The sequence below is a fragment of the Monodelphis domestica genome, chromosome 2 (genome assembly GCF_027887165.1).
Source record: "Monodelphis domestica isolate mMonDom1 chromosome 2, mMonDom1.pri, whole genome shotgun sequence".
Taxonomy (NCBI): domain Eukaryota; kingdom Metazoa; phylum Chordata; class Mammalia; order Didelphimorphia; family Didelphidae; genus Monodelphis; species Monodelphis domestica.
In genome coordinates, this window is record NC_077228.1 from 532,314,763 (window position 1) to 532,329,879 (window position 15,117).

A 15,117-nucleotide genomic window follows, 5' to 3' on the forward strand; every position below is an offset into this window, starting at 1 on the left:
GATTTGCATAGCATTTTACATCTATTTTATCTCATTTGATTCTCTCAACAATGCTGTGAATAGATACTATGACCTTATTTTATAGATGAAGAGAGCCTCAGCTCAGAGAATTGAATTGACTTCCCTAGGGCCAACCAACTAGTAATGTCTAAGGCAAAGTTTGAATTCCAGTCTTCTCATACTCTTAAATGCAATGCTGTGTATACCATCCTACCTTGTTGCCTTTATATTGTAATTATTTCATCTCTAATATTTGCACAGAGAAAAGTCATCATTAGTGAATGGTCATAAAGCTATGTTTCCAATAATCTTTAAGGAAATTTCGAGTTTTTGTTGGAGTTTTCATCAGCTCTGATTAGATCATTGCTTTTCTCTGATAACATGGCTGAGGAAGACTGCCAGAAGGGTTAGCCCTGCTGTTTTCTTATTACTTTTGCTAACTTTACTAATATTAACTTTAACCTGCTATTTCTTTGCAGCTAACATTTTAAACTATTTATTTTATGAGTGATTGTATACCTAAAATAGTGTAATTAATAAATTCATTTTGCTGAGAACATAACCAAAAATAGGTTGTGATAGGCTAAAAGACAGTATTGATAGTTAATGATGAACATGTATATAGTGCATTAAGGCTTGCAGCATGCTTTATAAAGGGAGGGTAGATACTGTTATTATCCCCTTTTTACAGATGAAAAAACTAAGGCACACACACAATCCATGATTTGCCTAGGGTCACACAACTAGTGAGCTGAATTTAAATTCAAGTCTTCTTGACTCCAGATCCAGTCCTCTATCCACTATGGCACCTAGCTTTGGATGAAGAAGTAGAAGTGTCACCCCTCTGCATTGTGGCCCTAGACCTCTTTTGTCAGGACACCTGGCTTACTCTACATGATCTTGGCCATTTGACCTAGATAATCCCCATATTAAATATTACCCATATTAAATATTAATGGAGTTAAATTTTCTTTCTTTCTTTCTTTCTTTCTTTCTTTCTTTCTTTCTTTCTTTCTTTCTTTCTTTCTTTCTTTCTTTCTTTCTTTCTTTCTTTCTTTCTTTCTTTCTTTCTTTCTTTCTTTCTTTCTTTCTTTCTTTCTTTCTTTCTTTCTTTCTTTCTTTCTTTCTTTCTTTCTTTCTTTCTTTCTTTCTTTCTTTCTTTCTTTCTTTCTTTCTTTCTTTCTTTCTTTCTTTCTTTCTTTCTTTCTCTCTCTCTCTCTCTCTCTCTCTCCCTCCCTCCCTCCCTCCCTCCCTCCCTCCCTCCCTCCCTCCCTCCCTCCCTCCCTCCCTCCCTCCCTCCCTCCCTCCCTCCCTCCCTCCCTCCCTCCCTCCCTCCCTCCCTCCTTCCTTCCTTCCTTCCTTCCTTCCTTCCTTCCTTCCTTCCTTCCTTCCTTCCTTCCTTCCAAAAGTGAATGTCAATTTTAATATTTTTTTTACATTGTATTGGATCACCTTAGCAAGCCCACTTTAGAGACTATTGCTCTGGGATCTCTTGACAGTGATGGAACAAAGAGAGCCCTTCGACTATATAGCCATCATTTCTAGTCTGCCTCCATTTTTATTCACACATTTCTTTGATTAATATGCTGCAGTGTCTTTACTTCTTAATGACTTTTTGGTGTTCTGAGCTTTTGATTTTTAAAAACCATGGTATTCCTGCTTTTCTTCAAAAATATAATTAAATCTGTCAGCATTTATTAAGCACCATTGAGATGCTGGGCATTGTACTAAGTGTATGCTTAGAAGATGACAAAGACTGAAATGAAAGAAGCTCTGACCTTGGAGGTTTTTCTCTGTAAAGGGAGGCAAAACATACTCATACAAATAACTGCCTGAATAAAACACAAGGCACTTAGGTGCTGTTGGAGTGGAACTTTAAAGGAAATTGAGTCTTCTTAATAGGTAGAGAAAGAGAACTGTACTCTAGGCATGGGAGCCAGCCATGTGCAAAGATGTGGAAATGGGAGATGAATTTTTCCCTATGAGGAACAGTTAAGACCATTTTGGCTGGATTAAAGAGTGCAGAGGTTGGGGAAATTATGTCAGATAAGGCTGGAAAGATATTTTGGAGCCAGCTTGGGAAGGGTTTTCATTTTTGTTTATTCAAAGGTATTTTATTTTCCCAATTATATGTAATAACAATTTTCAACATAAGATTTTCCCGAAATTATGAGATCCAAATTGTCTCCCTCCTTCCCTTCCCTCTCTTGGAGATGGTAAGGAATTTGATCTGGAGTATACATTTATTATCTTGCAAAACATATTTCCATATTGGTCATTGTTGTAAGAGAATACTCACATAAAACCAAAACCCCCAAATAAAAAACCATAAATAAACTAATATGAAGAATCAAATGCTTCTACCTCCATCTGGCTCCAATAATTCTTTCTCTGGAGGTGGATAGCATTCTTTGCCATAAGTCCTTCAGAATTGTCCCAAATCACTGTATTGCTGAGAGTAGCAAACTCTCCCTATTGATCATGGTGCAATATTGCTGGTACTGTGTACAGTGTTCTTCCAGTTCTTCTTATTTCACTTTGTAGCAGTTCATATGGATCTTTCCAGTTTTTTCTGAAATCATCTTGCTTATTCATTCTTACAGTATGAGAATATTCCATCACCAATGTATACCACAATTCGTTCAGCCATTCCCCAGTTGAGGACATCCCCTCAATTTCCAATTCTTTGCTACCACAATAAGAGGTGCTAGAAATATTTTTGTACAATTTGGTCCTTTTCCCTTTTTTATGTTCTTTTGGGATACAGACCCAGGAGTGGTATTACAGGATCAAAGGGTATGCACAGTTTTGAGCAGAGTTCCAAATTGCCCTCCAGTATGGCTAGATAGTTGGGGAAGGATTTTTAAGATACCAGTGGAGTGTAGGGAATGCATTGGAGTTGAATGAGTAGTAGAGGAATGAAATAGATGGACCTCTGCTTTGGCACTATTGTCAGTTGAATAGAGAGGAGACACTTGCAGCTACATAGGAAAGCATCAGTCCAGGTGCCAAGTGACGAATTAAGGTGTGTAAGTAGAGAAAAGCTAAGAATGATTTGAAATTTACTAGTCACTAGAAGGGTGGTGTTTACTTTGACAGGAATGGGAATATATGGGAAAGGGTGGGTTTTGAGGGAAAGAGGATGAGTTTAGCATGCCTCTGGTCCATCCAATTAGAGCTTTCTTCTTTAAAAAAATTTATTTAGAATATTTTTCCATGGTTACATGATTAATGATTTTTTCTATCCCTCTTCCCTCCCCCATCCTGGAACTGACAAGTAATTCCACTGGGTTATATGTGTACCCTTGTTCAAAACCTATTTCTATGTTACTCATATTTGCACTAGAGTGATCTCATAAGATCAAAACCCTAATCTTATCCCTATCACACTACATCATCTATCATATGTTTTCATTTGCGTTTCTGCTCCCCCTGTTCTTTCTCATAAGTCCCTCTGGATTGTCCTGGATCATTGCATTGTTGCCAGTAGCGAAGTCAGTTACATTCGATCATGCTACAGTGTATTCATCTCAGGGTACAATGTTCTCCTGGTTCTGCCCCTCAGTTCCTGGAGGTCATTCCAGTTCACATGAAATCCCTCCAGTTCATTATTCCTTTCAGCACAATAGTATTGCATCCCCATCGTGCCATTCCCCAACTGAAGGGCATCCCCTCATTTTCCAGTTTTTGGCCACCACAAAGAGCTCAGCTATGAATATTCTTGTACAAGTCTTTTCCCCAATTATCTCTTTGGGGTACAAATCCAGCAGTGCTATGGCTGGATCCAAGGACAAGCATTGTTTTAAAGCCCATTGGGCATAGTTCTAAATTGCCTCCCAGAGTGGTTGGATCAATTCATAACTTTAGCAGCAGTGCATTAGTGTCCCAACTTTGCCACACCCTCCCCAGCATTTATTACTTTCCTTTGCTAGCATATTGTCCAGTCTGCTAGGTGTGAGGTGATACCTCAGAATTGTTTTAATTTGTGTTTTTCTAGTTATAGCTTTCTAATAAGCATTTGTTGATATGGGAGTGGAAGAGTGACTGGGGCTACATATGGTTTGGGGAGTTTTCTATATAGAGATGATAATTAAACCCATGGGAACTGAGGGGGTCACCTAAAGCAAGTGTAAAGAGATTTGACAAGAGGGCCTAGGACATAGTGTTGGTGAATACTCACTGTTAAGGGGCAGGCTGTGATAGTTCATTATAAAACAAAGAAATTGAGAAGGAAGAATGATCGGGCAAATTGGAGAACTGAGAGAGTGAAGAGTGTCATACAAACCCTGGGGAGAGAAGCATAACTGCCAGAGGGCTAAAGAATGTCATGCCACACTTAGATCAAGAAGGAAAAGGATTGAGCAAAGGCCACTGGACCTGGCCATTAGGAATAGTTTCATTGAGCTGGAGGTCAGATTGAAGGGTGGAGCACCAAGATGGCAGTTTACCTCTGTGTGAAGGAAATACTTACAGAACGTGTTGTCTTATATTGCATTTGACTGACTGTCTTCCTTTTCCTTTGCCCCTCTGATTTTATTCCAGGCTTCGAGCTCTGTCCAGTGGTGGGAGTGTGACGTCCCCTCCCCTTTCTCCAGCGCTGCCAAAGTATAAATTAGCAGACTATCGCTATGGGCGAGAGGAAATGTTAGCACTTTTTCTTAAGGATAACAAGGTAATCATAAGGATAGTGGGGTCAATATAAGATTGAGAGTTTCTCTCTGCAAACTTGTGGCTTTTACAGGATGGGGAAGGACAGGATTTAGTCCCTGTCCCTCCTCCCAAGGGCTTTTGAAGATAATGTTTCCTTTCTTTGAGTCAGCTCCCATGGTACAATGGAAGCAGGGGCTTCAGGCCCCAAGTGAAACTTCAGATCTGATTTTGGGTCCACTACAGGGCCTGGCTTGTTATGAAAGGGAGAGCTGCTATTTCTTGCCTGAGGGAGAAGGGAAGTTGCATCTTCCCTGGACACTCCTTGCCTCTTTGCTCTTTTGAGTTGGACACCATCTGCCCTGTGATAGTGGAGACAGGGCCCCTTCTATTCCTTGGCCTTCCTGCTTTGGATTGGTATTAGTGAAGCCTCAAGGCCGAACTTGGGACACTCTGCTCCCAGCTAGCATGTATGTGGGGGTTTAAAGTCTCACCATGCTGTCCATAGATTACCTCATTGGAGCCTCATAACAATCCATCTCCTGTTCCCATTTTTACTGATGAGGAGACTGAGGTTGAGGGAACTAAGTGATTTTTAACTAAAACAAGCAGATCCATTTTAGTTAGTCTGATATTTTCTATCCACTGAGGGGAAAAGTACAGACACTAGCTGCACAGAGCTTCTGATTTCTGTATAATTATTTGCTTCTTTTGCAGTAAATGATATGACTTTCAAAGATTAACTGAATATTACTAACTATGGGGCAGGTAGTTGATAAAGTGGATAGAGTCAGTAAGACTCATCTTTATGGGTTCAAATCTGGCCTTGGACACTTGCTAGCTGTGTGACTCTGGGCAAGTCACTTGACTGTCTCAGTTTCCTCATTTATCAGATGAGCTAAAGAAAGAAATGGCAAACCAAATGGTAATATATCTCTGCTAAGAAAACTCCAAATGGAGTTACGAAGAATTGGATACAACAGTAACAATGGAACAACAATACCACAACTGTGGACACAGGGACTTAAATTTGTGATTAGAATTCTAATTTTTTGGTACCAGGGCCGCTACCTCCCCCCCCCCCCCCCCCTCCTGCCTTAGAATCAGTACTGTATATATTGGTTCTAAGGCAGAAGAGCTGCAGGGGCTAGGCATGCCCAGGATCATACAACTGTGAAGTGCCCAAGGCCAGATTCGAACTCAAATATGAGTCTTCCTGCTTCTAAGCCCAGTGCTCATATCTACCAAGCTACCTAGCTTTCCCTTAGCTTTTGTTTTTAAGTTAGATTCATGTCTGAATAGAGCCTTCCCTTTTCCCCTACCCAGTGAGCCTTCCCTGGTAAAACAAATTCTAAAAGGAAGAGTAAAAGAGCAGTTTACCCAAATACCCCCCATCACTTTGACCTTAGGATACATACGGTATTCCACCCCTTAGCTCTCTTTCCCCTAAAGTGACGGCAGAGATGTTCAGTTTTTCCAACTCTGCTCTAGAGTTCAGAAACTTTTATAACCTTTTCAACCTTCTATTTCTGAGTGAAGATACTTGGACAACAGAGGGAGAAATTATGCAAATAGATACTGTATTTTTTCCCATATACTCTACAGAAGCTGAGATAGACATCAAGTCAAGAAAATGCTCCTTGAATGGTGATAACATTTTCCTTGGAGGAAATCTCTAGGCATCAGAGACTAATTAGCCGAGAAGCTCTACCTCCAGTGATCTTGGTGAACCATCAAGGTCTGTAGTCCTCTTTTTTGGGGAGCTAGTATTTGATTAGACTTTTGTTTTTGGTTCTACAGATACCTTCAGACCTCAAGGATAAAGAATTTTTGCCTATTCTCCAGGAGGAGCCCCTGCCACCATTGGCACTAGTACCTTTCACAGAAGACGAGCAGGTTGGTATCCACCAAGATTGCAAGTGGGGTTTTAGGTTGTCTAAGTATAGCCTCTGCCATGAAACTGTTTCCTCTGAGAAGGATTTGGTTTGCATTTATCAAGCTCTTTTTTTGGTTTCTAAAATGCTTTCATGCCATATCATTTTTTGATTCTCACTATAACTTTTTTTTTTTAACCCTCACCTTCCATCTTGGAGTCAATACTGTGTATTGGCTCCAAGGCAGAAGAGTGGTAAGGGCTAGGCCATGGGGGTCAGGTGACTTGCCCAGGGTCTCACAGCTCACTATAACTTTTTGATATGGTAGTGAAATGATTATTCTCATTTTCTAGTAGTGGAAACCATTTTGGATACAGGAGCACATGTCCAAGAGGAAAAGCCTTGGACTTGAAATCCCAGCAAGCAGCTCCCTATTTGTAGTTTGATCCTGCCTGGGGACCTGATGCAAATCAGCCTACCGCTCTGGGCCTCTTCCCTTCTTGCTGATTTCTCCTTAGTTAGGTATTTTACTATTGTAGTTAATGATAAAAGGACTTTTAGATAGTACTTGATGGCAATATGGCTAGCTCAGTACCCATATTGAATTTATTGTTTCCTTTTATTCTGTATCTAGCCCTTCCTTCTCTGCTCCCTAGTTGGCTTTCCTTGGGAAAACCTGTTTTGGAGAAAACAAACAGTTTAGCTAACCATAACCAGCACACCAGTTGCTTGTTGCCTCATGTATAAAATGAGAAGGAAGCTTTCTCACAGTCTTCAAGAGCCAATGAATGGAAGCTTCTGTGATTGACCCTAGGTCAGCCTAGCTCAGTGGCTGAGCTGGCTGTTGGACACAGCTGCCTTGAAGCCCACTCTGGTATCCATTCCATGGAATGACCTTTTGCAGTGAAGTCCCTGGGAGCGTTCCTCTTTCTGTGACCCAGACCGTTTTGATCCCAACATAAAACATTTAGCAGGACCAAAATTGAGGCACTTGCCCAAGTGGCTGACCAGCTCTCTTGGGATTCTTTGGCTTCTGTTATACAGCTGCTGTTGTTTCTTATAGGAAATAGAGGGATTGAATGTGCAGGTAAGTTAGAGCCTTTGCTTAGATTAATTGGCAGGGAATGTTGTTTTTCCAGACCTCTCAGAAGTGACTGCCATGCAGTGACCATGGCATTGGAGTCAGAAGACCTGGGCTCAGATTTCACCTGTCACTTAATAGATCTGTCACCGAGGCAGGCCAGTTAATGTCTATGCCTCTGTTTCCACATCTGTGAAATGGGGAGTACCTGTACTCTAAGGAAAGGAATAATGTTGGATTTGAAGTTAGAGGACTTCATTTTGAGTTCTTTTTCCATTTTCCATGTGACCTAATGCAAATAATTTCCCTTCTCTATGCCTCATTGTCTTCTGAATAATGAGGGTGTTGGAGTCCTAAAGACCCTTTCAATTTGAAATTAATGATCCTATACTTTTATCTACCGTTCTATGAAGATTAAATAGTTTAAAATACTACATAAATCTCGAGTACTACTACATTGTTGTACCCTGGGTTTGTAGTACTTATGACTGCTATGGAGAAAAACACATTTCCTAAAACCAGTATATTTGAGCTGTGTAAACGGAACCCTTCCTTCCCATCCAACCCATCCCATTTGGGTGCCTACATATGTCACGTGAACACTCCAAACAGAGGTCACAAATGAAGTGTCCTAGGAACATGACCCAGAACTAAAGGTTATGGGTTAGGGTCAAAAGAGAGGATAAAATAGGGGTACGAGGGGGTTCTCGCTCTGTCTATTTCCTTGGCCAGCGGCAGTGGAGGACCATGCCTGAGAGAGACATCCTTGTGGAGAAACACATGGCTATATTTAGAATAGATTAGACTTTAATCTCTATCTATCTGCTTTCTCTATTACAAGTGATTATTAATAAAATCCATGGAAAGTAAGAACCTGCAGTTTGTAATTTGACTTTAACAGAGCTAAGTTTTAATCCATTTTCCAGTGACAGATTTTGGGAAGTATATTCTAGGCTAAACAGCTGTTTTCATGTTATACCTATTGTGTGCAAAACATACAGGAAATAGAATCCCAGGGCTGGCTTGGAGGTGACCGGCCTGTCAGGGAAACAGAAGGAACTTTGACTAAAACATTTACATGGTTCACTGAGGAATGCCTATTGCTCTTCAGTTAGTTAATCTCCTGTCTTGTTATTGCTAAATTAACCTGTTATGGCCATTTTCTTCCTGATGTCATTGCCATGGTTTTGTTTGCACCAATTTCTTTTTCTTTTTCTTTAATAATTTATATATTAGAATGTTTTTCCATGGTTGCATGATTCATGATTTTTCCCATCCCTCTTCCCTACCCCCCTCCCTGAGCTGACAAGTGATTCCACTGGGTTATACATGTATCATTGTTCAAAACGTATTTCCATGTTATTCATATTTGCACTAGATAATATCAAAACCCTCACCCCTTGAACCATGTGATCAATCATGTGTTTTTCTTCTGTGTTTCTGCTCCCCTGTTCTTTCTCATAAGTCCCTCAGAATTGTCCTGGATCATTATGTTGCTCCTAGTAGCAAAGTCAGTTACATTTGATTGTGCTACAATGTATCCATCTCTGTGTACAATGTTCTCCTGGTTCTGCTCCTCTCACTCTGCATCACTTCCTGGAGGTCGTTCCAGTTCACATGGAATCCCTCCAGTTTATTATTCCTTTGAGCACAGTAGTATTCCATCACCAACATATACCACAATTTGTTCAGCCATTCCCCAATTGAAGGGCATCCCCTCATTTTCCAGTTTTTTGCCACCACAAAGAGCGCTTCTATGAATGTTCTTGTACAAGTCTTTTTCCTTTTTATCTCTTTGGGGTACAAACCCAGCAGTGCTATGGCTGGATCAAAGGGCAGACAGTCTTTTATCGCCCTTTCGGCATAGTTCCAAATTACCCTCCAGAATGGTTGGATCAATTCACAACAACACCAGCAATGTATTAGTGTCCCAATTTTGCCACCTTCCCTCCAGCATTCATTACTTTCCTTTGCTGGCATATTGTCCAGTCTGCTGGGTGTGAGTTGTTTTTATTTGCAGTTCTCAGGAGGGATTTAGAACACTTTTTCATGTGCTTATTGATAGGTTTGATTTCTTCATCTGAGAACTGCCTATTCATATCCCTTGACCATTTGTTGATTGGGAAATGGCTTGATTTTTTGGTAAGGTTGCACCAATTTCTAAGATGAATAGGATGTTTGAACCAGTATTTTGCCCATAGTTTCCCAGCTGGGAGGATGGAGGTGGGGGAAGAGCCCTACCTCCATCTAGTGGAACCTTTGAGAACTGCAAGCTTGCTAGCTAGCAGGGAAAACAGACCTGCTTTCTGGTTTTCCTTTACCATAGAATGTCATCATCCTAAGAGTCACTAAGAGATGCCTTTAAAAAGAATTCTTACCTTCATTTTAATTTAACTTAATTTTTTTAAACCCTTACCTTCCATCTTGGAATCAATACTGTGTATTGGCTCCAAGGCAGAAGAGTGGTATGGGCTAGGCAGTGGGGGTTAAGTGACTTGCCCAGGGTCACACAGCCGGGAAGTACCTGAGGCCACATTTGAACCCAGGACCTCCCATCTCTAGGCCTGGCTCTCAATCCACTGAGCTATCCAGCTGCCCCCTTACCTTCTGTCTTATAATTAATACTGACTATTGGTTCCAAGGGGTCAAGAGGCTTGCCTAGGGTCACATATCTAGGGAGTGTCGGAGATCAGACTTGAATTCAGGATCTCCCATCTCTAGGTCTGTCTCTCAATCTGCTAAAGCGACCTATTTGCTCCCATAGATACCTTTTTGGTTGCCAGTGGTTTGAAGGGGCCACAGTTTACGGATTGCCATAGTAAGTTCTTGGTAGCCCTTACTTACCCCCAATAATGTCTAGGAATTTTATCTCAGGAATAGCTGTATTTATCAGATTTAATTTCGTTTTCTACACATAAGCTTGCCTGTCTTATGGGAGGATTGGGAAACTTTTTGTATCAACCAGTATAAATCAACTAACGTTGTACCTTAGTAAATACTTAAATTGGTGGCCTGGATGGGAAAGATGAATAGTAGGGCCCTTTTTGTTTCTAGCAGTGTGAGATGTTTTTATTGACTTTTCTGGGTCCCTGACCAGCTGAATGGGCTGGTTTACCCTGGCAGCAGCCTTGTAATTCTTGTAGCTTCCAGCAGATGGAGGTTGATCCTACACAGAGCTCCTGGATCTGCATGGCTCTCTTCCTCCTGCCCCAGGGGGTATGTGGGGCTCTCATTTAACTGTTGGCTCCTGGTCTCTTTGCAAGCAGTTGAGCCATTTCATATCTTTAGCTGCTTATGCAGAGAGTAAGGGAAGTCCTAGATAGAGGGAAACCTCAGAGTTTGCCTGGCTCCTGGACAAAGTAGCCCTAGATCCAGTGTAGCCCACTCTGTACTTCTCCAATTCAGTTTTATTTCCTGAACTCAAACTTAAAAGAATAGCCAGTGTCTTGAGTCTCAAAATTAGACTTGTTTGGATGTGGAGGGGCTACATGGAGGAGATTTTCTTTAGTGAGTTTCTGATTTTATTGGTGGGGAGACTTTCTTGCTCCAGGAGTCTTTGTATCTGGCCACCTGAGGATGATTCTCTCAAAACTTGGCTTATCTGGTCTTTGGACAGCCCACGTGGAGTCTGGAATGATGCCAACTCAGAGAGTCTTTCCATATTTCCTGGCAGAGCCCTCATACACTGCCAGGGTCAGGCATCTAAGAACCATGTCTCCCATTTTTCTTCCAAGGCTTGACCATTACATTAGCTTACAGAGGTAGTTCATATATTGACTCCTTTTTACAGATCAGGCAACTGAAACTCGGAGTTTGTGTCCGTGATTTATTCTTTACTACATGTTGCTAAAGTTTACAGCTACACCTGTGTTAGGTGATTGGGAGTGTAGGATGCTGGCATGTATACACACAGACATACACACAAGGGTGTCTCTTCCCGCCACCCCCATCCCCTTTTATCTCTTCCCCTTCCAAATTTACAATTGAACAAAATTTTTTTCTGTTGGTTTAGGATTAAAAAATAAAACTAGAACTTGAGAATGTTATCTACCCATGAACTTGGGCAGGGCCAGGCAAAATATGAAGAGGGTTGTGAGATCATTTCTCATAGTCATTTGGGCATAACCATGACACTCACTGCTAGAGTCCTGATGCTATCATGCTGTTTGGAAGGAGTATTTTTCCATTTCAAGTCTGCGATAAGAGAAATATTAGAAGATAAGGCCTTTCAGTTCAGGTGAAGTAAAATTTAGAGTTTCAAAAAAGAGGTAGTATTGTATCTATTAGGAAGCTTGGAAAGGCTTCCTTCCTTAGAAGTATTTCTTTTAAAATGATTACTCTTTTCCTGTGGTTGTTTTTTTTTTAATCAGATAAATGATACATACTTGATTCCCGAGTTAAGCTTCATAAATTGGCAGTTAGCTCCTTTATAATCATGTGATATTTTGAAGTTATTCATTTGGTAACCAACAAGTCTTCTTACCTAGCCTCTTGTTTATTGACCTGTCTATGTTTGGAGAATTTTGCTATCTTAGCATAGATAACTAAATAATACCACTTTATGGATATGTAATATTTTCTGTACACCTGTGATACATTAGGTCATAAAATTTGATTTCTTTTTTAAGATGTGGGGAAATTGGTACTTAGAGAAAGGCCCCCTTTGCTAGTTTGTAGCAGATCCAAGATGAGAACCAAGTCTTGGAATTTCTGACTTACCTTTTTTATCTGGTCTTTAAATATTAGTGATCTTATTTTGAGACTCCAGTTTGTGATTTTGATTGTCATTTCCAAAGACAGAATATTCAGACTAAATTAAAATTACCAGAGGACAACATAAGCCTGCTGTTTGCTCTAATGTGTCAATATTGTTTCTAATTTTTGTTTCTTTTGGCTGTTTCTTAGAAGTGGAACACTATCTCTTCATTTCCTGTCTTCCATTGGTAGTTTAGGTATTGGTAAAATAGTTTTCATTTATTTTTTAAAAAATAAAAATATAGTTGGAGCTATAAAATGACACATAAATCAATATGCATGTATTTTTAACCAGCCTTTCTTATATTGTCTTCAAATGATGTCTTCTAGATAGTTTAAGCATATCTTAGCCTTGCTTGTCTAAATATTTATAGGACACTAAGTGTACAGAATACATCTGTGTAAAGAAATAAGACACTTCAAATCCTTTGTTCAAAGACCTTGCAAATCAAATGCTAGGGATGCTTAAAGCTTTTCAATGGATGAGCAGTTTGTGTTTTTTTTTAAATAGGTCCATCTTGTGGAGTGTTCTTCCTACCTTTTGCCTTGAATTCTTTACGCCCTTTGTTTTTACTTTACATTCCTTCCTTCCATGTTTCCCTCTTTGGGAAGAGAACCATTTAATCATGATTCTGTCCTCTCTGCCTCCCTTGCATACTTTCTCCTCTCTGAGATTTTTGGATATAGCTACCTTCTGGGATCCAATGCTACCATACCTGATCTGGGGAGGGGATGGACTTCAGGTTATTCACTTTGCAGAAGGAGAACTTTCAAATGTTACATTCCTGCTTAACTTTTTCCCTTTGTTGGCATTGTTTTAGCTGATTGGAATGAAGAATTATGTTACTTATTAAGGGGGTCTTAGAGTCTTGGCTTTCTGAAACTCTCACCTTGTACCTGCCTCCCCCAGCCCCATTCTCATCCATGCCTCTCTTAGAAGCCATTTCACTGTTCTCGGAGCTGGGCTGGGGGAAAGACAGAATCCCCCTATTTACGTAGTCACACTTTAATTACACTATTTTCTCATCATATCATCAGACACATTCATCTTGGTGTTCAAGGCCTTCTGCCCTGCCTCTTTGTCGTCCTGCCAGTGAGAGAGGATTCCTTATTGTCTTTTATACACATGTGCTTAGTCCCATCTCTCTTACCTTTACTGCTTTTTTCCCTTCATGGAATGAGTGTTCTTTTCTCCAACAAACTAACTACTCTGACCCCTCTCATCCCTTAAACATTTATTTGAGCACTCCTGTGCCCAACTGGTGCTTGTTGGGGGGGTGCAGTTTCATGTAATATTGCTTTTACCCAAATTGTACTCTCTTTCCTCGACAGAGAAACTTTTCCATGTCTGTAAACAGTGCTGCTGTCCTGCGACTGACAGGACGAGGAGGAGGAGGAGGAACAGCGGTAGGGGCTCCTCGAGGTCGAAGTTCCTCTAGAGGTCGAGGTGAGCTTTAATATTCACAAAATAATGATGTATATGAAAGAATGCTAGAGGGAGATCATGTTCAAAATAAAAAGCATTGAAGATTGTTGCTTCAGGAGCCATTTTTCCAGAGTCCAGACTTTTACTACAGCTTGATTTGAGCAATTGAACTGTTAAATTCTGGAATTAGAGGCATGAACAGACTTTGATGCTTACTTCCACATTTTAAGCTACTTTTGGGGCCCTTGATTACTTTTTTGTGCATCCTGGCCCCTACAAGGATCCTGGCAGAGCTTTGCTTTCTGGGAGTTGGTATTCTCTGAAATGTCTTTGCTGCCCTAGCAGCCTTCGGCTCCTAGAGACCTTCTAGGAAGAAGGGCCCCTTTAATAGATGATGCCTCCCTCAGACCCTCAAGGTTCATGGCACCAAGGCATATGGAATGTGGTTTCCCATGGAGATGTCTTAAAAATGGAATTGGAAATATATATCCAGAAAGGAGTTAAGTTTGCTTTGCAGTCCAACAGATTTCCTATATTGCTTCTTTTCTGTTTGATTCTGTCTTGTATTTGTTATCCTTTTGATATGTGAGGGCATCTTGAGGATTTGTGCAGTGACTAGGTGTCTAGTTACTTGGTAGCCATAACCAGCACATCCTATACTTTTCTTTTAAATTTTCTTTTATATTTTCTTTTATTTTCTTTTTAAATTTTTTTTAAATTTTCTTTTAATTCTTTTAAATGATTTTTGGAAGAAAAATATGAGTTGCCCGAAGTACATAGAATGGCAGTGCTGTCATTGACGCCATTAGTGCCCATTCATTGCCTTCCTCATGCCCTTCTCCTTTACTTTGGGATGGTGAAGTTCCATGAAGAGATTTTTTGGCTTGGTGTCAGTAGTGAAGGACTTTCTTTCTAATGACTGTTGTCCTCAGGTCTCTGGAATTGTTTTTCTTAGTTCACTCAGGGGTTTAGTCAAATTAATAAACATTTATTAAACTTCTTGTAAATATGATAAGTGAAGGGATTAAAATGTATCTATTACAACAGTTTCTTATAATTGGTCATGGCTATTTTCTTCCTTCTTTGTGATCATTTTGTTGTTAAAGAGACCGCTTCCAGTGTACTGTTAGGTCTCTTAACTTTGTTGGTGGTAGGTCAATTATTCCTTCCCTCCCTCCTTTGCTTTTTTTCCACAGGAGGTTAGCAGTGGGGGCAGGGAAATATTTAAGTGTAGAAGCAGCATAAACAGGCTCAGTCTGTATGTTTCCACATCATTTGGTAGTAGGCTCCTGTGGGGAAGAAACCAGCAAAGGCTGTAAGTCACCTAGAGAAAC

The 15,117-nt window shown here is 40.3% G+C and overlaps 1 protein-coding gene across 8 annotated transcripts in view; it reads left to right on the top strand.

Annotated features, from left to right (window-relative positions):
* Positions 1-15,117, top strand: part of GIGYF2 (GRB10 interacting GYF protein 2) — a 151,733-nt gene that overhangs the window by 50,328 nt on the left and 86,288 nt on the right. For all 8 annotated transcript variants that reach the window (XM_056819966.1, XM_056819965.1, XM_056819970.1 and 5 more), the window contains 3 exons: positions 4,543-4,672; positions 6,448-6,543; positions 13,690-13,804. In XM_056819966.1, coding sequence (XP_056675944.1) covers positions 4,543-4,672; positions 6,448-6,543; positions 13,690-13,804 — 341 coding nt within the window. The remainder of the gene's footprint in view (positions 1-4,542; positions 4,673-6,447; positions 6,544-13,689; positions 13,805-15,117) is intronic.